This window comes from Mytilus californianus, unplaced genomic scaffold (genome assembly GCF_021869535.1).
Source record: "Mytilus californianus isolate M0D057914Y unplaced genomic scaffold, xbMytCali1.0.p SCAF_3, whole genome shotgun sequence".
In the NCBI taxonomy this organism is placed as follows: Eukaryota; Metazoa; Mollusca; class Bivalvia; order Mytilida; family Mytilidae; genus Mytilus; species Mytilus californianus.
Window position 1 is genome coordinate 66,374,567 of NW_026262679.1, and position 27,237 is coordinate 66,401,803.

Consider the following 27,237-nt stretch of genomic DNA (forward strand, 5'->3'; position numbering starts at 1 on the left):
TAAAACACGTTTCCCAGAAGCATTGAGACAGTGTGTGTCTCTTGTTTCTCCTCCGTGGGGTAAATGTATGTATTCACAATGTGACCATTGACCCCTCTAAGATTTTGTTTTAAGGCGTCACAGTTTTTTTTTTATTGTCATAGACTTCCATGGCTACAATATGAAGAGTTATATATGTTTAATGTGTAAAATACATTTTATATTTGTGTATGTTACCATTTATTTGATGAAGTCATAAGCTAGTGTGATTTCCTCTTGCACTTTAAATCATTTGCTATATTCATTGGCATCAAATAATAACCAATTCCGGAAAATATTAAAAATTTAAGATCGAACATATACCCCGTAAATATTCAACCAGATAAAATTGAAATTCCGAGAAATATGTTAGTAGGTCGGAAAATACAATACACGAGGATATATTGAAAAATTAAATATAATTTCAAGCCCCCCCTTCATTTACTTTCCCCATTTCAGGTTAAAAATTACCAGTCCCTTAGTCGTTGTTTTTTGTTGTTGTATTTTTAGTTAGCAAATGAACATTGATCAACAGTGCTTCTCATAGCTTTGATGTATTAGATCCAAAGGAAGACAACTCGTACTACCTTGACAACCACGTGACCTCGACCTTGAAAGTGAAAGAAGATCATCTCAAGACATTTGCCGGAACATACTGTCCTGAATCAAAAACTACCCATGGACTCTGGATCAGTATTTGCTGATATAGAAGGTGCACCTGCAATCGAAGTGTTCAAGCTGATAGGGGATTACAATGAAGACACATTTGACAAAAAAGTAAATTTAGGAGTTGGAGGTTGGTATGAACTTTGTCTATTTATAGCGAAGAAACACCACTTAAGTAATGTGAACTTTTAAGAAACATATGCAAAGGTAGTTGGAAACCCGGAACCATTCACCATGATGCAGATTGGGCACAAACCATACAGTCATGACAACCCCATTTGATAAATGGGAAGAGTGTGGTGGGTGGGTGGGTTGTAGTACTTGTACTGGTAGTCCAAATAATTATGAGGTCTTGAAAGGATATTTTATTTTTTTGCCTCAAATTGATTTATTGAAGTCATAATTTGTCTTAAATTAAAGGGAGACAAATCTTGAAACAAATTTAGACCTCTATGAGTCAAAAGCAGATTTAGACTTATTTATGTCTGAGCTCTGACTGGCCAACTAGCTCACTTAGTGAAAAAGGGTAATATAGCTTACTGTTCGGTGTGAGCCAAGGCTCCATGTTGAAGACCGTACTTTGACCTATAAAGGTTTACTCATAGATATATAAACATTAGTTCTGGCTAAAAAAGATATCCGCATTTATTAATTTCTTTTCGAGAATAATTTGTAATATTGTTTTACCTACATGAACATTATTTTTTCCTAATCAAGTCATTCTAAAATATTATATATTTTGATTTTATCTCTTTCTGATTTTTAGCATGTTTAACTGCTAAGTAGCTTTTGATTGTCAGTTTTCTATTGCCTAGATTGTCAATCGGCATCTCAATGACCAACTGGTTCATGTCATTATCAGATAAGTGTGAAAGCCATTACAACGCACATAGAACCTTTGAAGTCAGTGTTGAGCTTCATCTATGGGTTTATACATTTGTACATCTATGGTTTACTTTTATAAATTTTGACTTGGATGGAGAGTTGTCTCATTGGCACTCATACCACATCTTCTTATATCTAATATCTAGATTAATATATAATTTTCATGACTGCCAACTCGCCCCACTTAATTGAAACCTAATCACAGAATACCAAAAAAAAACAGAAAATTTATTTAATTATTATTATTGAAATTAAATGATGTTTCACTTTCTGAAATTATAATTCTAAATATAATTTTCGTATTATTGGAGAATAACTTTATTCTTGTAAGCTTAGTTATTTTCGCCAAAATAAAACATTTCATTGCCTCCATTTGCACCAATAATACAGGTAAAGACAGGTAAATAGTATAGAACAAAGTTTTATTCAAAGACAAATTTGAATATATCACAAACTTAATTTTTATCATTTTTCTTCAGCTTTATTTAAACAAAAAAAAGAATCACAAAAGATGTTTATCTAAGGTTTTCATAGGTATTGATTTTTATTTATAAGTGGGGCAGGAACATAGATATACAACGGGATAGCATCTTTTTCCATAAGTGGGGCGAGTTGGCATTACTAAATTCATCGTGGTTTATAACTTCGTACTTTATTTTGGCCTTTTTAACTGTTTTGGATTCGAGCGTCACTGGTGAGTCTTTTGTAGACAAAACGCGAGTCTGGCGTGAAAACAAAATTTGATCCTGGTATCTATGATGAGTTTATTTATCTATTTGTCATGAGTGGGGCGAGTTGGCAGATCTTATTTCAGCGGGATTTTAACCCTTTTCATAAGTGGGGTAAGTTTTCCATCCTATTTTCAATGGGATTTTACCCATTTTCATAAGTGGGGCGATTTTTTAGGAAATGGGGTGAGTTGGTGAAAAAGTGGGGCTATTAGGTGTGGGGCGATTTGCCAATGGGGCGATTTGTCATGGATTCATAGGAATCAATGAATATTCTGCAACACAAAATGCAGGAATCAAATGTGTACAAAAGCAGAGACATATACATACATTGTATTATATGTCTCTGACAAAAGTAATAGAAATAAAATTAAGAGTGTCAAAGCTTGAAAAAAAGGTTGCTAGCAACAGATAAAACTAAGGCCAAAAATAATATATTTTACGGTTACCCGACCGACCCTACTTTTGAGCGCCGACCCTTAGTCATTTTATTTCCATCGTAAAGTGAAAAATAAACTGAACTCGTGTCAAAAGCTAAGTTAGTGTTGCAAATAATATAAATCAATTGCCTGATACATCCCAATGTTCACAATCATGAATATGACAGCTTTTTTAAGGAAATTCGCTACTCGTGTGATGAAATAAACACTAATTTGCCCACCCTATTTTTTAAAAGTATGTAACCTTAAACAGACATATATATTTTTTTTTTGGCCTAAATGATCAATCCAGGAGAAATCCTCCTGGCTTCCCATAACATCAAATAGTAGTCCCATAAGAAGCAGAATCACAACGAATTGCCAACCTCTGTGTTATAAATTTAGGTATTAATTTCAAGCGCTAATTAGTTGTACATGTACAACATATCCTAGTCTCATGGGTTTTCGCGCTATGAAAAATGCATTGTGACATCATAATTTCCATTGAAAAAGCATGCATAGAACGAATTCATATGACATACAAAAACATATGATCTGACCATATGACTTCTCATTCTGTTTCTATTTGCATTGTTTTCATGCAGATATCTTCATAATGCGAAATCATACAAGAATTCTTATAGTTCTTGATTTGATATAATCACATTTAAAACAAAACACCTTCTATCTGGAATTCTATGTTTTCTATGTTTTCAAGTTCTGAATTGTAATTATCTAGTTCCTGCCATGCCTTAAAACTTTAAAAGGTGCACAGGTCTGTACTCAAGATTAAAATGTTAACACAGCCCTATTTTTCAATAGACTATTTTCATATTAAAGACTTTTGACGCCGGATTTTATATTTTTTGACAGGTTACCTTCTCTGTGGTAGGACATCCTGATACTCGGTTAAGAAAGAGCAACTTAAAGTAGTAAAATCAAGCTTAGGAGTGATATCGGTACAACATGTACAATTTAGCGGGGAAATTAACTGTTTTATGTTTTCTATACACAACAACATTTTCGGAAAATAGTAAAATTTCCCCCCAAATTGCACCAATTATATGTTTGATTTTACTTCTTTTGCTTGCTTTTACATGTTTTACTTGACCAAGTACCAGGATGTCCTACCACAGAGAAGGTAACCTGTAGAAAAATTATAAAATCCGGGGTCAAAAATGGGTAATACACAATGTATATGAAAATAGTGTATTCCTTTGGATATTAATGATATAAAAGTTTTAAAAAGAAGTTAACAGGCTATTATTTGAACTTGGAATTATTTTTAATTATGGAATTTGCATAATTTCTTGTGCTGGAAATTTTTAATAAATTCCATGTTTATTCTGTACTTCAATGTTCTGTGCTGTGCACAACACTTTCTATTACAAAGAAAATAGTACATTTTCAATAGAATGTATTGTGCCGCGCACAACACTATCTATACAAAATACATTATATGGAAAGTGTTATGAACCACTCAAAACATTATAATAACAAATAAACAAGGATTTTATCAAAAAATTCAAGCACAAGAAATTATGCAAATTCCATAATTAAAAATAATTCCAAGTTCAAATAATAGCCTGTTAGTTACTTTAAGCTTGAGTCAGTTATGTTGATAGAGAGACACACCATTGTTTTGAAATATTATTGGAATATTTTAACCCACATTTTCCAAAAACACTTACATGACTTATAGACATATGTTAAGTTGACTGTTTTTATACCCCCGCCGTAGTGGTGGGGGCATTAAGTTTTACCCTTGTCCGTCTACGGACGTACGTCTGTCCGTACGTCCCAAAATTGGTTTCCGTTCTCTTAACTTGAGTTTGCCTCAACCAAATGTTATGAAACTTATACACAATGCTTATTTCCACAAAACACAGATCAAGTTTGAATTTTGGTGGCGTCTCTTTAATGGTTCTAGAGTTATGCCCCTTTATAAATGGAAAAATTGCAAAATTTTTAGTTTCTGTTCTCTAACTTAAGTTTGCCTCAACCAAATGTTATGCAACTTATACACAATGCTAATTACCACAAAACACAGATCAAATTTGAATTTTGGTGGCACGACTTTAACCGTTCTAGAGTTACGCCCCTTTATAAATGGTAAAATTGCAAATTTTTTATTTTCTTCTAAATATCAAGTAATTTTTAAAATTGGAGTTATCCTCCTTTGTCCATGATTATAGTTGAATCAACTACAATCAATGGTTTATACAATGCAATGTTTAATTTTGACTTCCACTGATAAAACACAGATCAAGTTGAATTTGGGTAGTGTCACTTTAACCATTATTGAGTTATGCCCCTTTATAAATCGAAAGATTGCAAAATTTTTAGTTTCCATTCTGTAACTTAAGTTTGCCCCAACCAAACATTATGAAACCTATACACAATATTCATTACCACAAAACTAAGATCAAGTACAAATTTTTTGTTTCCGTTTTCTAACTTTAGTTTGCATCAACCAAATGTTATGAAACTTATACACAATGCTTATTACTACATAATACAGATTAAGTACGAAATTTGGTGGCGACACTTTTACCATTCTTGAGTTATGTCCGTTTATAAACATAAAAATTGCTGAATTTTTCGTTTCCGTTCTCTAACTTTAGTTTGTCTCAACCAAATGTTATAAAACTTATACACAAACGTTCTAGAGTTATGTGAGTTTACAAATAGAAAAATTGCTGAATTTTTAGTTTCTGTTCTCTACTTAAGTTAGCCTCAACCAAATGTTATGCAGGGCTCGACATTACCGTTTGTCCGATTGTCCGGGACAAGTGGACACAGGCGTCGGGCAAGTAGATTCACCATACTACTTGTCCGATGGGGCGTGAAAAATCGAGGTAAGATGTAAAATAGATCAAATTCAAGACTTATATAGTCCCAAAAATATGAATGATTGTTTTATTAACCATACTAAATGAAATAAATATTCATTCATTGAACCAGAGACATATAATACTTGTATAATACGTCTCAGATTGAACGTATTTGAACATGCTGGCAGCTATTGACCGGGGGAATATAAGTAAAGGGGAAAGAAACAAATGTTAATGCTTCTTCTTAGTATAAGCCTCCTTGCATTAGGAGCACCTCCATATGGAGTTTTACCACAACTTAAAATTTTTAAGTTAAAGTATGTTTCATTTGATTTTGCTTTTATGCATAACAATACATTAAAAGAGGTTATATTTAATAAGATCTATATATAAAAATAATACTTTAAGATGTAAAAATTAAATAAAATCTAAAAAGGCAGATTTTTTAGTGAAATGTTTTATGTACTTCATGATCATATATCAATGTATATACAAATAAAAAAAAATGGTAAAAGCTTGTTTTGACACCATTAATAAATTAAAAAGGTTTAATCATATACAATGTGGCCAGGTGTATTTACATCCTTAGTTTAACCCATACCACTACTACAGAATGAATAGGTCCATAGGAGAACCTAGTGGTTTGGGAAGAAATGATGATTTAATGATCGACACATGATAGTGACATTGAGTCAGAGAACTCAGTCTTGCAAATAATCTTTCAGTCTGAAATAATAAAATGAATTTTGATGTGGTATTCATATAACATAACAAAATGCTCCCTTTATTAGATACAATCAAAGTGCAAGTGTTATTATTGCATATCATCAATATGTAAGATTTTCGATTATGAATTCGGACAAGTGAGTTAGGAGTTCGGACAAGTTGATTTTCTTGCAACTTGTCCGAAGGGACAAGTTAAAAAAAATGATAATGTAGAGGCCTGTTATGAGACTTACATACAATGCTTATTACCACAAAACTCAGATCAAGTTCAAATTTGGGTAGCGTCACTTTTACCATTCTTCAGTTATGTCATTTATAACTATATGATATGCAAGCAGGGGCATCATCTGTGTCCACATGTGGACACTATCCACATTTTTTTTTTTTTTTTTTAAATTTGCATTTGTTAGAGATACATAAAGTACCGGTACCTTATCCTGGCCTCGTGAACGTTAGTATATAGCATTTCAGTGATATGGTTAGTACTTGTTAGTACACAATTAATCATGTTAATACACTCATATACAGTTCAGCTAATGAATAATATATATGCAACAGATTAAAAAGAAAGTAATATGATATATTATAAATTTTAGTTTAAGAAGATAAATAATTTTTTCTGCAATCAAATTGTGGAAATTTTCACATTTGCCTTCTTCATTTGTCAATATTTCGTAATGTTGGAGAATTTCATTTTAAAAAATTTCAAACACATTAATTTGTTTTGTTTTCTGCTCAGATATGTAATATACTTTATCAGAAGTCCATTACTAAGGGAAGTGTGCAAGCTGTGCTGTATAGTAAGGCGATCACAATGTCCCGTTTATCAGTGGGAAGCACCATAGGTGGTCCTCCCAAATCTCGTTTTATAACTATGGAATCATGGGTAAAAATATTACCATAAAACAGATTACTGCTAATTAATGTCCTTCAGTTTTTATACGACCGCAAAGTCGTATATTGGTATGACGTTGGTGTCGTCGTCTGGCGTCGTCGTCGTCGTCGTCCAAAGACACATTGGTTTTCCCACAATAACTTTAGTTTAAGTGAATGGATCTCTATGAAATTTTACCATAAGGTTCAATACCACAAAAGGAAGGTTGGGATTGATTTTGAAGTTATGGTACCAACAGTTAAGGAAAAAGGGGCCAAAAATAAATATTTTTGTAACTTTCAGACAATAACTTGTGTGTTAGTGTGTGGATCTCTCTGACACTGTACCACAAGGTTCCATATCTCAAAGGGAATGCTGGGATTGATTTTGGGGGTAATTGCTTCAAAATTTTAGGAATTAGGGGCCAAAAAAAGGGGCGAACAAGCATTTTTCTAGTTTCATGACAATAACTTGTGTGTAAGTGTATGGATCTTTCTGAAATTGTACTGCAAGGTTCCATATCACAAAGGGAAAGCTGGAATTGATTTTGGGGGTAATTGCCCAAAATGTTTAGGAATAAGGGGCCAAAAAGGGGCCATAAATAAGCATTTTTCTAGTTTCCGGACAATAACTTGTGTTCAAGTGTATGGATCTCTCTGAAATTGTACTGCAAGGTACCATACCACAAAGGGAAAGCTGGAATTGATTTTGGGGGTAATTGCCTCAAAATTTTAGGAATTGGGGGCCAAAAAGGGGCAAAAAAAACAAGCATTTTTCTAGTTTCAGGACAATAACTTGTGTGAATGTGTATGGATCTTTATGAAATTGTACTACAAGGTTCCATATCACAAAGGGAAAGCTGGGTATGAGTTTGGGGGTAATTGCCCTAAACGTTTAGGAATTTGGGGCAAAAAAACAAGCATTTTTACAGTTTCCAGACAATAACTTGTGTTCAAGTATATGGATCTCTCTGAAATTGCACTGCATGGTACCATACCACAAAGGGGAGGCTAGGAATGAGTTTGGGGGGGATGAATCATAAGGGGGTTCAAAAAATTGGGGGGGGATTTTTTTTTTCCTTTTTTTCCTTTTTTTTATTCTTTCAAATTTTCCATTTTGAGTTGGTTATTTTTTATTTATATATAAAAGCAAATAATAATGATATGGTTTAATTTCATCAAAAATTGAAATATTGGGGTTCTTTGATATGCTGAATCTAACCGTGTATGTATTTAGATTTTGGATATTGGACCATAATAGGTAAATTAAAAAATTTTAAGTTCTTAGACAACATTCATTCTGTGTCAGAAACCTATGCTGTGTCAAATATTTAATCACAATCCAAATTCAGAGCTGTATTAAGCTTGAATGTTGTGTCCATACTTGCCCCAACTGTTCAGGGTTCGACCTCTGCGGTCGTATCAAGCTGCGCCCAGTGGAGCATTTTATTATCGGTATGTGAAAATGAATAAAAACCAACAAAGATTCAAGTACACAGTGCAATACTTATTTAGATTTTTTACCAAAAATGAAAGACTACAGCAACTGAATGTAAAGTGGCTTCAAAGACAACATCAACCCAGACAAATAGAGTAAAATTTGAAGTGACAACGTACAGCTTCTGTTGCACTATTGGACAATAATTCCGTTCTTGATGAAAGTCAAAAACACAGTGGACATAAAAGTTAAATATCTGATTAAAATCATTTTTGTCACATCAATCGGGCGTTATTACCGGCAAAAATTAAGCACATGACTGATGATATTAAAACATGAAGGCTGCATAACTGTTTCTTTCTGCTCGCAGTTGATCATAGACATCAGTAATTTTAGAAACTATTATAAGTCTGACGTTGAATTTCCATGAAAACTTAAAAACAAAGAGTTTCTTTACTCAAAATTTACAATGTGTACCTCTTGTAAAACTTTATTAGATATATTAGATACATATTCATTTAAATCAGCCATTACAAACATCACCATCAGCTTTTAATTATCATATCCATGTTCTATCTTTCTATGCGACAGTGCGTTAATTAATTCGCAGGGTGCAATAGTGCATTAATTAATTTGCAGGGTGTTATACATAAATTATCTCTACCCAGAATGCATCGCAAAAAATTTGGCCATTGATTTTTGTTATTATTAATAGCAATCTCGCTCAAATCCCGTTTCAATCACAGTTGGAAGTATGGGGACAACGTGATCGCCTTACTATAAAGCGGGTTGCACACTTCCTCTAGTAATCATACTAATGGACTTCTGACTTTATATATAGTAAAAAGTATAATTGTTAGAAAATCGTTGATATTGTAATAATCATGATAGTTTGTATTGTTATCTTGTACCCATACAAAAGCTATGCAAGTGGTATTATATATTATATGCCTTGAACCTGTTTCCAATTCTTTCTTTTATTAGTATATTGGCCTGAAACTTAAAAAACTCCTTAGGAACCTGTCAACTTAAAATAGGACATATATGTCCTATTTTAAGTTGACAGGTTAATAAGGTATTTATGTCCTATTTTAAGTTGACAGGTTCCTAAAGTTTTTAGATTTCAGGTCAATATACGAATAAAAGATTGAATTGGAAACAGGTTTGAGGCAAAGGAAGCCTAGGTCATACGTTTAGTTCACAGTTCAATGTAAAGAGTCCAGTCAAGGTTTTATACTTTGCCATATATACCTTTTGATCAACTATTTAAAAAATCTTATTTTGTCAAAACAATCATTACAACCGCTATGGTATCTATACTGCCTGTGGGAAAATAGCTTCTTACTGAATAATTTTGTATATAGATTTATGTGAACTATTACCTTGGGTCAGTAAACATTCAATTGCTTTTGCATTTCGACAGATTACTAGGTTTGACATTCATTTATATTTACAAAATTTTAGACATGAACTTTTTTTGCTTAAATTTTCTCTTTATTGTACCAAGAAAAAATAGTCGCATCAAGTTCAACTTGTATTTGGTCCATTCATTTGTTAATATATTGTTAAAAACATTTGTTTATAGTTATACAAAAGCAGTTCTGGAGTAATATTTATTAAGTGGTTACTACTACTGGAAGTGTTTTACGACCTTGACTGGCTGTTCAGCCCTAGCACGGTCGGATTAAGTGGTTGGCGATTCTTTGGAATATTTATGCTGGTTAACATTTCAGAAAGGTTTATGAATATGCATACATTATTTTCTAGCCTACAGGACAGATGAAGGCAAACCATGGGTTTTACCTGTAGTCAAAACAGTGGAGGCTATGATGGCAGGGGATGCTGGTTTAAATCATGAATATTTACCTATATCTGGACTACCAGACTACAGAACAGCCTGTCAAAAATTACTATTAGGATCTGAATCACCAGCCATACAGAGTAGTAGGGTTAGTATATTATTTGAGGGAAAAAAATCAGTCAATCATATTGACCTTGCATGATTTGAAGTGTTTTTGTCTCGCCTGCGACTTAAGTCGCAGAATGCAAGACATAGGGATTACAATCCTGTGGCAGCAGCATAAGCTATTTGTATTAAGCTTTATATTCCAGAGGGTAGTAGTCCTGGAGGCTTCATACTTTGTATACATGTACAGATGATGTTACGAAGTTTCCGTATGTCCATTGTCCTTGACCTCATTTTCATGGTTCAGAGATTGCTTGAAAAAAATATTTAGTTATTTTGTTTTGTGAATTTCTTACTTATTTCATTATTATGAGTAATAGGATAACTATATTTGATATATGGGTTCCTTGCAAGGTCGGGTTGTTGTCTCTTTGACACATTCCCCGTTTCCATTCTCAATTTTATAGAACATGAAAATAAATTTGAAACAGATTTAATTTGATAAATTAAAAATGTACACCAATTGAAATATTAACAACTGTGAAGTACCAACCAAGCATAATTTTTTTAAACCTGTTTAGTGCACAATAATGTGTGGAGAACTCTTATAAGTGGTAAATGGAAACACTGACTTTAGACTAACTTCCATTCTTTCAGTAGAAATCATTATCACCACTAATGAGCCTCCTCATGGGGTTTTTATATGACCGCAAAAAAATTTGGCGGTCGTATATTGGTATGACGTTGGTGTCGTCGTCGTCCGAAGACACATTGGTTTTCGCACTCTAACTTTAGTTTAAGTGAATGGATCTCTATGAAATTTTACCATAAGGTTCAATAACACAAAAGGAAGGTTGGGATTGATTTTGGGGGTTATGGTACCAACAGTTAAGGAATTGGGGGCCAAAAAGGGGCCAAAAATAAGCATTTTTGTAACTTCCAGACATAACTTGTGTGTTAGTGTATGGATCTCTCTGATATTGTACCACAATGTTCCATATCACAAAGGGAAGGCTGGGATTGATTTTTGGGGTAATTGCCTCAAAATTGTAGGAATTAGGGGCCAAAAAAGGGGCAAAAAACAAGCATTTTTCTAGTTTCATGACAATAACTTGTGTGTAAGTGTATGGATCTTTATGAAATTGTACTACAAGGTTCCATATCACAAAGGGAAAGCTGGGTTTGAGTTTGGGGGTAATTGCCCTACACGTTTAGGAATTTGGGGCAAAAAAACAAGCATTTTTCTAGTTTCCAGACAATAACTATGTTCAAGTGTATGGATCTCTCTGAAATTGTACTACAAAGTACCATACCACAAAGGGAAGGCTGGGATTGAGTTTGGGGGTGATGAATCATAAGGGGTTCAAAAAATTGGGGGGGATTTTTTTTTCCTTTTTTTTTCTTTAAAATTTTCCATTTTAAATTGGTTATTTCTGATTTATATATAAAAGCAAATAATAATGATATGGTTTGAATAGGTAAATTAAAAATTTTTAAGTTCTTAGACCACATTCATTCTGTGTCAGAAACCTATGCTGTGTCAAATATTTAATCACAATCCAAATTCAGAGCTGTATCAAGCTTGAATGTTGTGTCCATACTTGCCCCAACTGTTCAGGGTTCGACCTCTAAGGTCGTATCAAGCTGTGCCCAGTGGAGCATTTTATTGATTATGTGATTACTTGTCCGTTTTTATAGTGATTATTTGATTACCAGACCAAATATTTCATGATTATTTGATAATCTAGGACTGTATTTTTTATTATTTAATTATCTTGTTTAAAAAATTAAAAAATAATTAATGATTATGTGATTATATTGGCAAAAAATTTGTGATTACTTGGACACCCCCATGAGAGGCCTCACTAATATCTCGATATTTGATTTACAGGTGGAGAGTTTTCAGGCATGTGGTGGAACAGGAGCTATAAGACTTGCTGCTGATTTCTTGAAAAGATTGATGAATTATGATTGTGTTTATGTATCCAAACCAACATGGGGTAGGTATTAAACAAGATGAATTAATAGGTAATTGACTTTGGGTATATTTACTTTGGAAGGATTTCTTAATTATAACTGTGTTTTTGCATCTTAACCAACAAGATGGAAGTACGTGTATTAAACACAATCAAGTTTTATGTATGTGAATCTGTGTATATATTACACAGGAGTGATTATAGTTTATAAGTTTGAGGGTCCTGATTCGTTAATATCAGATAGAGCTTCAAGACATTTCTGAATTATTCTTCACGTCCTTTATATAAAATTGATATGATTTTTATATTTGAAAAGGACAGTATTTTTAATAAGTATACCTTTACATCTGACCGTCAGTGTTTAAATTAGAATGAGTCAGTTCATGAACCATATCAGAAGTACTTGCCTGGCTGAATTTATTTTACTATTATCTATTTTACAGACAAATCTGACATATAATATGATTCATTTTCTATATTTAGACAAAATGAAAAGAATGATTTCAAAATTATGTTTTAGGTAATCATAAAACAATATTTAAGAGAAGTGGATTTTCTGATGTTAGAGAGTACAGATATTGGCATCCTGAAACAAAATCCCTGGATTTCCAAGGCATGCTAGAAGACTTGAATGTAAGACATTTTAAAAAACTTGAGTTCATTTTCTAATTTGCATCCTACCTTTTTGTATTTTTCCTTGGCTATTAATGTTTTTTTGGGGTTGTATGTTCTATCTTATTTATACATCTTTTTTCATATATTTGAAATGTGTATGATATGATATCCATGGGCTGCACATCACATATTCCTGGAATAACATATATGCAAGGCTCCATGTTGAAGGCCGTATTTTAACCTATAATGGTTTACTTTTACAAATTGTGACTTGGATGGAGAGTTGTCTCATTGGCACTCATACCACATCTTCTTATATCTATATATCAGGTAAGCTCGAAACAAACAGTATAGAAAGATAAAAATACAAAACCAGGAAGAGCACAAAACAGCCTAAACAGAACAGCCAAAACCATATTAGTATGAAAATAAGGAGATGTGGATATGATTGAAAATGAGACAACTATCCACCAAAGTTCAAATGAAGTGGATGTAAACAATTATAGGCAACCATACGGCCTTCAACAATGAGAAAAACCCATACCGTATAATTGGCTATCAAAGGCCCTGACATGAAAAATATGAAACAATTCAATTGAAAAAACTAACAGCCTAACCTGGGACAGTGGTGTAACAGCACAACATAAGAACAAACTGTAAAAATCAGTTGAAAAAGGTCTACTTGCCTGTTGGAGTTACAGCCTTAGCTTAGCACAATTAAGGGGACGTATTATGGTAAACCGTTGTCCGTACGTCCGTCTGTCATCTTCATGTCAGACAATAACTCAAAAACGCTTTAACCAATTTGCATGAAATTTTGGTGTTTTTCAATGTGTCAAACAGTTTTATGGGTTAAACAACACGTCCAAACCAGGTTGGACTGAATTTCAAATGGATTTTTTCCTCCAAGTACTGTTATATTGTTACTGTAACTTTGTGTTCATTTTCTTTCTGTTGGTTGCTTTTTGTGCTTTATAGTACCTATCTGATTAATCAATACTGGACCACTTTGTATTGTCATCAAATGATGATCTTTAACTAATTTTGAGTATGTTTGCCGTTTATCTTACAATTATTGTATATATATATATATAGATAAAGGATAGTAAAAAAAACACGAATATAAACCCAAGATGTCTCAATATTGCAAAAATACAATAAATATACTTTGTTAGATAATATCAATAAATACAAATAAGCAAATTTCTTTTGTAGAATGCACCAGAGAGATCTGTAGTAATACTACATGGTGTTGCACATAATCCTACTGGAGTGGACCCAACGAAAGATCAGTGGGTAGAGATAATCAAGACCTGTCAGGTAATTTTACATGTACTGTAAAAGGATTTGTTAATTCTAATTTATTTAAAAAAATATTGTTATTTTCATGGGTCTTGGAATTGCTTTGAAAATAATTTCTCATAAATATATTTTATTCAACCAAATGAACTTAAAATTAAATCTTTAGATTAGATGCAGACTAGGCCAAAGTCCACATTTTCCAAATAAATTGATATATTTTTACTCTCTGATAGGTAAGTTTACAAGCATACTTTTTCTATCTTGGCTGCAATAAAGCTCAGAACAGAGATGGTATACATGTACGTGACATTTCTGCTCAATTTTGTTAAATCATCAAATGAGTAAGTTTGGCAAGGATCATATTTGGCCCGAAATATTATGTCCATTGTTTGAAGATAAAAATGTTTCAAGTGGATGAAAAGAAACATAAGAATGTGAAAAGACTTTTTTGTGTAGCTTTTCTTATAAAGCTTTAAAATGTACAAACTAAATAGACCAAAAGTAGAGATTTGATGAAAATTGACAAAATCGTCTGGATTTCTACCAAATTTAGGCCTAGTAAACATAGAGCGTAGGCTTTGATAAACTAAATATTCAAATCAGATATGTAAAATGTTACAATAACAAATTTTTAAAACATCTTTCTTGTTGATGTGTGCTCTCTATGTTTGCATTCCAAAAAGCCAATGGAAATTTACTTGTTTTCTTTAATTAATATTAGTGGAAAATTAATATGTGTGCTATTTGTGACGTTATGAAAAGAGGGTTAATACGTAAATTTTCAACAAAAAAGGTTTATTTCCTACTTAGTCAATGTTTTAACTATGATTCATTGTAATATTGGTCAATAAATCCTAATATTAAATTTTAATTAGAAATAGGAGCCATTTTAGGGCCTTATCAAACCTACCCGTTTGTTTTTTCTTTTTCTTTTCTATATAATAATTACTCAACATGTCACTTTGATGACAGAAAAAGTGTGCATATGTTAGTCAAAACTGCCTTGGAACTCTCTAACCTGAACAATCATATAAAATATTATGCAGGTCTGGTTCAGTGTTATTCTATCTGGACCAAAAATCAAGGGAGTTTTCTGGCAATAATATAAACGGTACCAATTTTACTGCACCAGATGTGCATTTCGACAATTAATGTCTCTCTTCAGTGATGCTCGAGGCCAAAATATTTCAAAAACCAAAACTTAATACAAACGTTGAAGAGCTGATCAACCAAAAGAACCTAATGAATAGCCAAAATTGGACAAGGAATCAGAGCTTTGCATGAGGGAGATATATTCCTTAATTTGAATTAATTTCAAAAATTTTATAACAGTAAATTTCAATCAACACAATATCCGTATTTTCATGCCAGTACCGGATACTGAGCTGGTGATACCCACTGGGACTTATAGTCCACCAGCAGAGGTATCGACCCAGTGGTAGTACTAATATAAACGGTACCAACTTCACAGCACCAGATGCACATTTCGACAATTAATGTCTCTTTAGTGATGCTTGAGGCCAAAATTATATATTTGTTTTTATTTATCTTTGAATAATAGAATATCATTATGTGATCTTCTCATTTTATTTCAGGCTAAAAATATATTTATATTGGTAGACATTGCATACCAAGGTTTTGCTACAGGTGATCTTGACGCTGATGCTCATCTTCCAAGATACCTAGATAGAAATAATATTGAGTTTATGGCTGCGCAATCTTTCTCCAAGAATTTTGGACTATACAGTAAGTTTGGAAAAATGTTCTTTCTGGATTTTATATTGACCTAAAGAGAATATTATAAACAATTAAAAATAGTGTTAACTTAATGGTTTATTGAAAAAATTAGTTTCCTCATATTCTGACCAATACTTGGAATGATTCTTTTCCAAAACTTATCATTGGAATATTTGACGATTGACTGGTACTGGTAAAAGTGAGGGTAATAGTTAAATTGCTACTACCAGTAAATGAAAATAGCACTTTACTAATTTGGTGCTTCTGAAGAGCTTTCCCGGATTTACCTTCACCAGGCAATAACTTGAGTATAAGTGTTTGGATCTCTATGAAATTGTACCTTATGGCTATATCTGCTTAGGAATAAGGGACCTAAAAGGGGTTAAAAGCAAGCAATTTTTTTTTTAACTTTTTTGGAATAGCTTATTTCTGACCAATTTCAATGGGGTTTAGATAATCTTGAAATATTGGGGTTCTTTGATATATGCTTAAATGTACTGTGTAGTTAGAATTTTGATTTTTAACTGTGTTTTCAAGCGAGTCCAAATTAGGGTGCAAAATATAGTGGACCATAATAGGTAAAAGAATAATTTCAAATTTTTCAGTTCTTTGACCACATTCATTCTGTGTCAGAAACCTATGCTGTGTCAAATATTTAATCACAACCCAAATTCAGAGCTGTATCAAGCTTGAATGTAGTGTCCATACATGCCCCAACTGTTCAGGGTTCAGCCTCTGTAGTCGTATCGAGCTACACCCGCATTTTATTATGTTTTTATTTAAATATTAATGTTTATTATAGTAATAAGGTTATTTTTAAGGAGTTAATGATGTGATAAAGTGGCTGGCTCACTCACAAACTAAATTTATAAGACTTAACTTACAACATTGGATTTATTGTAATTTGTGAAATCAGAAATTATTACTGCCAGTGGCAAATATTTCATGTTTATATTTGACCAAATTTAATTTTGTGGTTTATTGATAATATTTTTGATAAAGTTATTCTAAAATTAAAACAGAAACAAATCTACTTTTCAAGGTTAAAATCTAGAAATAATCAATTTACTGATAATCTAAATAATAATAAAAAAGTTTGTTTTGCATGATGCATCATTTTTGTCTCGCCTTGACAGAGTCAAAAAGCGAGACATAGGTATGCTGTTTCCGGCGTCGGCGGCGGCGTCAACAATGTATTAGTTTGTGATTAGGTCTAGTTCATGGTGAACCACTAGTGGTAGGTCAATGATATTTGGTATGCAGTTGTATTAGCATTGCCACATCTCATTACCATGGAGATTATTTGGCCCCACCCCCTCAGTGAAGGTCTATTGAGTTTGAAACTTTGCTTCGTTTACATGTATTAGTTTGTGATTAGGTCAGTTTATGGGGAACCACTAGTGGTAGGTCAATGATATTTGGTATGCAGTTGTATAAGCATTGGCACATCTCATTTTCATGGAGATTTTTTGGCCCTGCCCCCTTATTCATGGTCTATTGACTTTGAAACTTTTGCTTCGTTTTCATGTATTAGTTTGTGGTTAGGTCAGTTCAAAGGAAACCGTTAGTAGTAGGTCAATGATAATTGGTATGCAGTTGTATTAGCATTAGCACATTTCATTTCCATGGAGAATATTTGGTCCCACCCCCTCAGTCATGGTCTATTGACTTTGAAACTTTTGCTTAGTTTACATGTATTTGTTTGTGATTAGATATGTTTAAGATGAACCGCGAATGTTAAGTCAATGATATTTGGTATGCAAATGTATTGGCATTTGAAAGTCTCGTTTCCATGGATTATATAGCCCCTAACCCTCATCATGGTTCATTGACTTTGAAACTTTTACATAGTTTACAAGTCAATGTTTGTCATGTTTGTGTTTAGGTTTGTTGAAAGGGAACGACTTATGATAAGTCTATGGTATTTGGTATACAGTTGTATTAGCATTAGCAATCTCATTTCCATGGAGATTGTTTTGCCATGTACCTTCAGTCATGGTTCATTGACTTTGAATATTTGCATAACTTACATGTTAAAGTATTGCTATTTTAATTTCAACATTTGCATTATCAAAAGTACAAAAAGGCGAGACATATCTCTGTGTTAACAGTTTATTAAACAATACTTCCCCTCCACATACCTGCCAACTTTCACGATCTAGGCATGTACTACATGATTTTGACCCCTTGTCACGATTGCACGATCGTGATTGTGAAAAAAGCTCTAAAACACGATTTGGTGAAAATCTACACGAAAAAAATGATTGTTCCCGATTTTGAACTGTGTCCAAGGGAAGACAATCGTGATCAGCCAATGAAAGTCTGTGTTTCTCATGATCAAATTAATAAGCCAATCAAAATCATTCTCTCTCATGATTATTTGAACATGCTAAATTTTGAACTTGTTTGGATTCCACTGTGTGTTTGTCAGAATTGTAAAATCGTGAATATCGCAGGTGAATTTTCATCTGCAAGAAGGTTCTTAAGAAGAAAAGCATGGCTGATTGACAAAATTCAATGATGCAGTACTACCATAAAAATAATAAATAGTAGCTTATTGGCATTACCCTTACTGTAACATATCATGCACTAGTGTTGTCATTCTTGTAATTAACATGGGAAATATTTTTTATCACTTGAAATGTACCCCTCATAAAAGGGATAGTCATTACATTGAGGGATTACCCCTCATTTGAGGGAATATTCCCAACCTGATTAAATTACCAAATAATTGAAAGTACTACATACTATTCTTTATTTTTCACAAGGACAAAATAAATGTCCTTCTTTGTGCATAATTTTAATTTGGTAAAAGTCAACAATTATTTTTAAAATAGTCTTACACATTCACAAGAAAATATATCCTGGTACATGTATTCTAGCTACATGTTCATTTTTTCTACTGATATAATTACTAGAATCATGCAAATAAAAAGAAGAAAAAGGCTTATAAGCTCATCATCAGTATACCATAAAAAAAAAAGATATGGCACTTTTTCTAGAGCACAAAACAGCACACGCAAAAAACGCCGCAAAGAATTGTAACCTTTGAAATTGTTGTCACACACTAAAACCACCATGAGGATTTTCAAAAGTTGGCAGGTATGCCTCCCTTTGAAATGACATGGCAGGGACAAACAATTTTCTGTATCATTAATCTTTTGGTTTGTAATTTTAGATGAAAGGACTGGAAATTTAGTGGTGGTGTGTGCTAATTCAGAGTTAAAAGCAAAGATTAGATCTCAGATGGAACTTATCATACGTACCACATGGTCTAATCCACCCAATCATGGAGCTAGAATTGTTACTACTGTTCTCAATAACCCTGCTAATTGTGCTGAATGGTAAGTACAGACACTTCTTAGCTTACAGTTGATTGTAAATATTTAAATACCAGGGGCTAATTCTGTGGTAGTATTTATACCCCTGCTTCAAAGGAAGGGGTACACTGATTTACCTTTGATAAGCTGTCTGTCCTTCAATATCACATTCCTTCACATTTTTCAAAGCAAATTGGAGCCTCTTGGTATTTTGTACCACGTTTTGTATTGGTAAGCTAAATGGTGTCACACATTTTCAATGTGTTATCCATTTACTTCCTATTTACTGCATACATGTATCTTTTTTCACATTTATGCAACTAATGTCAGGATTTTGATATGAAGTTCAACATTTTTTTTTGGGTAGCTATTCTGTTTTAAACATTTTCAGAACTATCACTTATCTGCTTCGTGTATTCTTCATACATTGGATTATCAATCTTGCTCAGAGGGAAAATTGTTTATACCATGTAAGAATATATTGCTCCTTTAATATGTAATTTTTCTGATACAATTTATTCTCACATATTTGAAGTTTTTCCTTGACTCTAAGCATTTTCCTAAGTGGAGTGCATAATAAAGGACAGCAATACACACAAAATTTCTTACAAGAGTGTTAGATTTCTCATTTTCAATTTTTGATGGGTATAACCTGGCCTAAAGGGTCATAGTATTAGGCATCCAGGTCTTCTACTGTCAGAAATATGAAGCCATATACAAAAAGTTAATATGCTGCCACAGGATTAACATCCCTATGTCTCATTTTCTGCGACTTTTAAAAGACAAAAACTGGGAAGGCTATCATGTGTATGATGCAGAAAATTGTAAATTCAGAAAATATTGCATACACAAAAATAAGAAGATGTGGTATGATTGCCAATGAGACAACTCTCCACCAGAAACCAAATGACATAGCATTTTTTGTTGCATAGTTATTCAACAGTTGAAAATACATTAAAACATTTTCAGGAAATACTGCATGCAAAGTAATGGGATCAGAATTTAACATGTGTGTCTTTATTAGTGGCTTACAAGTACCAAATCTGTCACATTTGTATCAAAAAATTAATATATGTCAAAAATATCTACAGTAATACTAACTCCTTTCTGGATTACTGTTTTTTTATTTGGCATTAATTTGTTTATCTTGTTATGTAGTGTATTCTATGCTTATAATCAGATAAATCTACTATTTGTAGGAAAGAACATATAAAGGAAATGGCAAGCAGAATAAAACAGATGAGGCAAATGCTACACGCTAAGTTGAAAGCATTAGGTACTCCAGGAAATTGGGATCACATCATTCAACAGATTGGAATGTTCAGCTTTACTGGTTTGTCACGTAAGTAGCATAACTATCGGTACTAGTGATGCACACTGATTAACTTAAAGTTTACTATATGACTCACTTTAACATATATATATATCATTGCATTGCTCACATCAATTACATTTCGTCATGGGTGGAAAGTTGTCTCATTTACAATAATACCACATTTTTTATATCGGAACTTAAAAAAAAGAATCTAAACAGTTCAACCCACAACCCTTAAAAAGCAGAAGAAAATGTTAAAAAATCCTATCTAAAATTCTGGAAAACTCCAGAATCATTTGCTACTAAACATACTGCTGAATAGGTTTTAGAGATTGGAAAGTGTGCATTAAAAAAAATAATTAGGTATAGATACAGGCTATTTTGAGCCTGTAGTTCTGATGTGAAATATTTGTGACCACTGATTTATGAAAATAAAAAAACTTCACGTAATTAAACAATAAGGTTTTATTTTGTATATAATTTATAATATATTGTTTTGCATTGTTGCCATTGTTTGGATAAGGTAATTTGAATATGCTCCAAACTGAATGTGTAATTGTGATTGTAATTTGTTTATTACAGCAAAACAAGTGGAGGTGATGATCAACAAATACCACATCTATTTACTGAAGGAAGGTGGCAGGATCAACATGTGTGCTCTTACTACGTCAAATATAGACTATGTAGCCAAAAGTATACATAGCGTTGTCACAGAAGCTAAATTATAAGGTTGAAAAGGACATGTTACCTGGAATACTGTCTGATCATTTGATAACCAACCCCCTTCCAAAGCATTTTAGTGGATATAGCTTTTTTTTTTATTGCATTTGAATAAAAATATTCAGAATTGATTATTGTTAAATATATACTGAACTCATGATTTTCACACTTGTATGTGTGATGAGTTCAGTTACTTTGAAATCCTGTTTGCATTATGATTAATATTCTGTGTACAGTAGAACATTTAATACTGGAATTTTATTGATAGCTTATTGTTTACAAGAAACAGGTTTATTTGATAATTTAATAAGGAATTGCCAACCATGCTAACCAAAAACTTTTGAGTTTGTAATCTAGAGATTTGTAGTAAAAAACGGATAATTTGTATTATTTCGTACTCTTCTTACACTGGTAGTGAACTAGGTTTAATAGAATTCAAATGAAATATGCATATTGCGGTTGTAAATCTTAACAATAGTGCTTCTGTAAACTGTTTTAAAGTTTTAAAATCATGTCTGAAAATTATTACTTTGTTCAAGATTATGTCTTTGCTAATCAGACTGTGATACATGTATATGAATTATATGTTTATATTTTAGATATTATTTGAATGAAATCTCTCACTTTTTTATTTTGACATGTTAGAGAAATATTACTATGAATAAATGTTTATCTGTCTCTGCTTGTTGCTTGCTTTTATCACTTTTGCTGCTTGTAATGATTGTAAGAAGAAAAAAATTTGCAAATATTTTACCAGCAATTCCTGTTCAATTCATAGTATAGATGTCAGTTGGGAGATTGTCTTATACTTTTTCTGGTTATTTAAATGAATTCATTCTGTCTCCTGTTTAAGATATTTTAGTACATCTGAATTCTGCATTTTCATGTGTATCCCCTGCCAATACCTTGCTTGCAATAAAGGGATGTAGTATTCAGCATATCTGTGAATGTGTCTGTAAGTTCTACAGTCCAATATTTTCATAAACTATGATTTACTGCAGTTGTATTGACTTTGGTTTCTGTATTTAGGGTGTCGAAGATGAGATTTAAGTTGGAGTCAAATTAGGTACTTCCTCTGTATACTTATATTAAAACAAAGATGGAGTCAAATGGGGATTTCCTTGTAAGCAGAAATATCTGCAATCCTTTTCCGCCTAAAACACTAAATTGATTTCTTGCGTTTGATAGGTATCTTTGCCTGATGTAATCGTGATTAGATCAACTGCTGTCAAAAGTCTTTACTTTTGGGACTATGTTGGGCTTTTGGACATTAGCAACTTCAATAACAGAAAACTCTGAAAAAGATTTGTTTGTCTGTCTTTGTAAATCAGAGTTTGGGACATATGGTAGAGCTGATGTCTGCCCATCTGTCAATGTTAGTGAACTCAGGCCTACAGTTCTCAAAGGATTTTGATAAAATTTATGTCAAAGGTTATAAACATAACGGTAGCAAGATCTTGGAACTAGTTCGAAAATAAGGGTCAATAGATTATTTTTGGAAAATAATATCTTAGGAATATATTAGCAAATCTTGTAAAACCCATATGTTCTTAATCTTTGGGAGGAGGGAATTTAGGAACCACAATTGTCTTTAGCTTCAGCATTATAATCTAGCTGATATGAAAATCTGTGCTTCAGGAATAATTGACCTTTAGGTCATGTATTTATCTTAGCAGATGCTGCATTATTGCATGTGCATTAGTGGCTGTTGTATTTATACATTTCAATAAAAGTAAGGTATGTATGTCTCAAATGATTGCACACATTCCTCTTCAGATTTTGACCCATAATCAAACTGACTTCTGGAAAATATAAGGGGTGTTGCATGCACATCTAGATATGCTAACCCTTATTGCATCTTCGTGAACTAATGGTTCTGGTTAAATATAGTATTTCTAGCACTTACACAAAGTGTATTTTGTTCCTTTGTCTTTACTTTTTACATATTAGATGTCTTGTAGCATTTGATATTTTCATTTTGTACTGTACAATGGGTGCTGATTGTTTATACCCCCAGTAAAGACGGATGGTTAGGCATCTTCTATGGTTTACCTGATTTATACGAAATGAAATTCAGAAATTGTTGCAATGTTTTTATTATTGCGAACAATGCGAAGGGGTTATAATCGCAATAATTTAAACTCACATTTTGAAATTTTTATATGAATTAAAAAGGATTTTTCTCAATATCACAAAAATTAAAATTGCATTTTAGTCTAAAATGACAAAATCGCAATAATAAATGCACCCAATAATTTCTGAATTTACAGTACTAAAGAAAACTCCATGCGTGGTATAGCTTACTATAAAGCACGAAGGATAAGCATGAAATTAATTGCGGTATGCAGGAAAAAAGATCACACTTTAATTCATGTTTGATTTATTTAAAAAAAAACTGTTCAAGACAAAAATAGTATTTATATTAAAAATTTTAACACATTATGTAATATTTGGAAATGAATAATATATCACAGATATATAGAAATAAACAACAAAACAGCACATGTATAATCAAATCTCTCCATAAAGGTCACTCAAGGGAGGACACATTAGGGACCTGTATGGAGAAGTTGTTGAAAATTACATAATGTAGGAAACACACAACTTTTCTTTTTTTTCAATTTGGAAAAGGGGAGTAGATAATATCAGCAATTGCCCTATTAATGGTTATCCCTAATGGAGCATGTTTGACCAGAAAAAAAAACCCTATAATAATCTTGGCAGCATCGTTTCTATGCATCATGTAGAATATTGAAAAAAAAAAAAATGATATGTACATGTATTTAGATTTCTGAAATAAAATTATTTCACAAGAATATAGTTGTAACTTATTTAATCTATTGCCATTTACAATGAACAAATATAATCTTTGGTATCAGTTTATATTGTCTAAAATGACTCCAGCACTGAGGACATAACTAACTTATACTTTATTTAAGTATCGGACCAATGGGACATACAGATAATGCATTTGTATTTGGGGAATGGAACCTATCTTACATTAAAGTTCTTTATATTTGGAGATAAGACGGTGAGTTAATTCAATATGATGAATGGAACTTGGAGATAAGACAGTGATTTATTCAATATGTTGAATGGAACCTATCTTACATAAGAGTTCTTTATATTTGGAGATAAGACGGTGAGTTTAATCAATATGATGAATGGAACCTATCTTACACAAGAGTTCTTTATATTTGGAGATAAGACGGTGAGTTTATTCAATATGTTGAATAGAACCTATCATATATAAGAGTTCATTATATTTGGAGATAAGACAGTGAGTTTAATCAATATGAAGAATGGAAAACTTACATAAGAGATCTTTATATTTGGAGATAAGACGGTGAGTTTATTCAATATGATGAATGGAACCTATCTTACATAAGAGTTCTTTATATTTGGAGATAAGACGGTGAGTTTATTCAATATGTTGAATAGATTATATAAGATTATCTCCCCATGGAAACTTATGACAACATATTGTAACTTCACATATTTTACTGAATTTTACATCTTTGAATTCTAACTGATATCTGACTCTTGTAAATATAGAACACTTTTTTAAAAGTAAAAGTATGAAAATTTAATTTCGACATTTTTATAGCAATTCAAAAACTACTACCTCTCACCTTTTGTAAAATGACAAATCACATATATTAACAGTATGTATAGAAATTGTAAGCAACACTTTCATAATATCAATGAAGTGCAATTCAAATCTTATAGGGTTAAAAATATTCTTTAACTTATCACTTTGCACTTTGATAACTTAACTGTTTCTTTTCAGCAGTTGGTTAAAATTTCTGAGGAGTTTGATTTGATCATAAAAATAGCAATTTGGTCAAAATTTTAAATGACTGCAATAGCTGGAGAGAAACACTTATGATCACGTCACAATAACAATATGAAAAAAAATCATAAATCAATAGAAACTTATGCTATCACATTACTGTAAATTCTAAAACTATTTATGTGAACATAATATCTAGAAATTCTCAAACTTAATACATATTTTGTTCACACTGACCAAGTTTTTTTTAAAGATGTTTGCTGGTCATGTCTGCCATCTTGCTTTAAGTATTTTAAGTCATTTGGCATTGACAATACAGTAGCATAGGAAAAAAAAACACTTTTCTTTTCACAAATGTATTTTAAACTATTCCAGTAAAAATCTAGTTAAATCCTAACAAGAAAAACTTATCTATACAAAATATATTAAGAAAAACCAAGAAAAATAGTTTCCCCAACAAATTCTGGCTTAATTTGATTTCTTATGCAAATGACGTTCAACATATGACAACTTCTTGTGAATCTTGTTATTCTAAGACTCACCATAAAAATTTATCAGTTTGTCCATGTCTATATTTGAACTATTATGAATGTTACTAAGCAATACATTTTATACAATACACATCTTTGCTATCCAAGGGTTACAATCCAGTCCCTTCCTCTCCACCCTTAGCGGATTAAGACAGAATTTTGGGTCCATGAAGTAATGTTTTTACATTGGTTGCAGTTGTAACTAGCTGCATCCAATCAAAAAGTGCATTTAAGATGCTCACATGTAATTGTAGAAAATGTAAATAAACAATTGCCACGTGCTGATTGTGCAATAAGTCTTTACCCCCAAAACATAAGACGATATTTAGTGACAACTTTAAAGTTCTTAATCAACTAATTGAAGTTCCTGGGTATGTTGGAATGACAACATATTTTTTTTTGGTCATGCTTCACGAAGTTTGTAAATACAAGACACAACCATTTTTACACCTCCACACTGAAGAGAGTTCAATTGCTGCCACTGGTCAAGAATGATGTAGTCGGAATGGGCGTGACTTTTATCTACCTGTAGATGATGCAGCATTGTTATCCAAAATGTTTGCTTAATCTGCCAAGGGTGGAGTGGAGGAGACTGGATTGTAACCCTTGGCTAGCAAAGATGTACAATACACTGATTAAGCAAAATTAATACAAACAAATGATGTCCATTTCAACAGTTTGGGAAAATTTCATGAATTTAAAAACTGATTGAATAATATCAACTGCAGATTTTCAAGCACCTTTCATTTATATATATACATTTTGTATTTATATGAATATTGCATAATAATAAATGAATAAATATGAACTGCCTTGAAAATAATAAGAAAACTTTATTCATAGTAGGGACAAATTATGGCTGAATTATTTATAAAAGATAAGGCACGGAATGATCTTGTATACATCAATCGGAATGTTTTCAACATTATAAATTGAACATAAGTTACCGGTATGTTATTTAACAAATTTTCCTGAGTCACTAAGATATATTGGACATAAATACATTATCTTTAAAACTTCACTTCAATTAATTCAGTACATATGTATATTAATGAAGATTATACACAACCAAAAAATTAGGTGTTGAAAACCTTGATAAAGGTTTAAAGTTCAGGAATTTATGCTGAACCATTCATCTTTGAGAAGTTGTCTTCATATCAATTCCTTTTGATTAACTCAAAATTTATCATAATATACTTTAAAGAAATTTGAACTTAGAAATATGGATGAACTATGTTATTTTTTTTATTAACAAAATTGGAAAATCACATAAAAATTAGTTTTCATACACATTTTGATGAAATTAAAGGTGCCAACATACAAACAACAACAAAAATGTTTTTGCAAGTTACTAATCTTGTGATTCAGATGTAGCAATAATAATTTTCAAAAATAGTTTACCAATTGAAGAATAGATTAATGTGTTTGAAATTGCA

The 27,237-nt window shown here is 32.0% G+C and overlaps 1 protein-coding gene across 1 annotated transcript; it reads left to right on the top strand.

Annotated features, from left to right (window-relative positions):
- The first annotated feature begins 601 nt into the window (after positions 1-601).
- Positions 602-24,294, top strand: LOC127733147 (aspartate aminotransferase, cytoplasmic-like). Its single transcript, XM_052242478.1, has 9 exons — positions 602-814; positions 10,355-10,536; positions 12,385-12,493; positions 12,990-13,102; positions 14,300-14,404; positions 15,982-16,132; positions 19,302-19,467; positions 20,643-20,785; positions 21,341-24,294. The coding sequence occupies exons 1-9, from the start codon at positions 697-699 to the stop codon at positions 21,484-21,486; spliced, it is 1,233 nt and encodes a 410-aa protein (XP_052098438.1). The 5' UTR covers positions 602-696; the 3' UTR covers positions 21,487-24,294.
- The last annotated feature ends 2,943 nt before the right edge of the window (positions 24,295-27,237 follow it).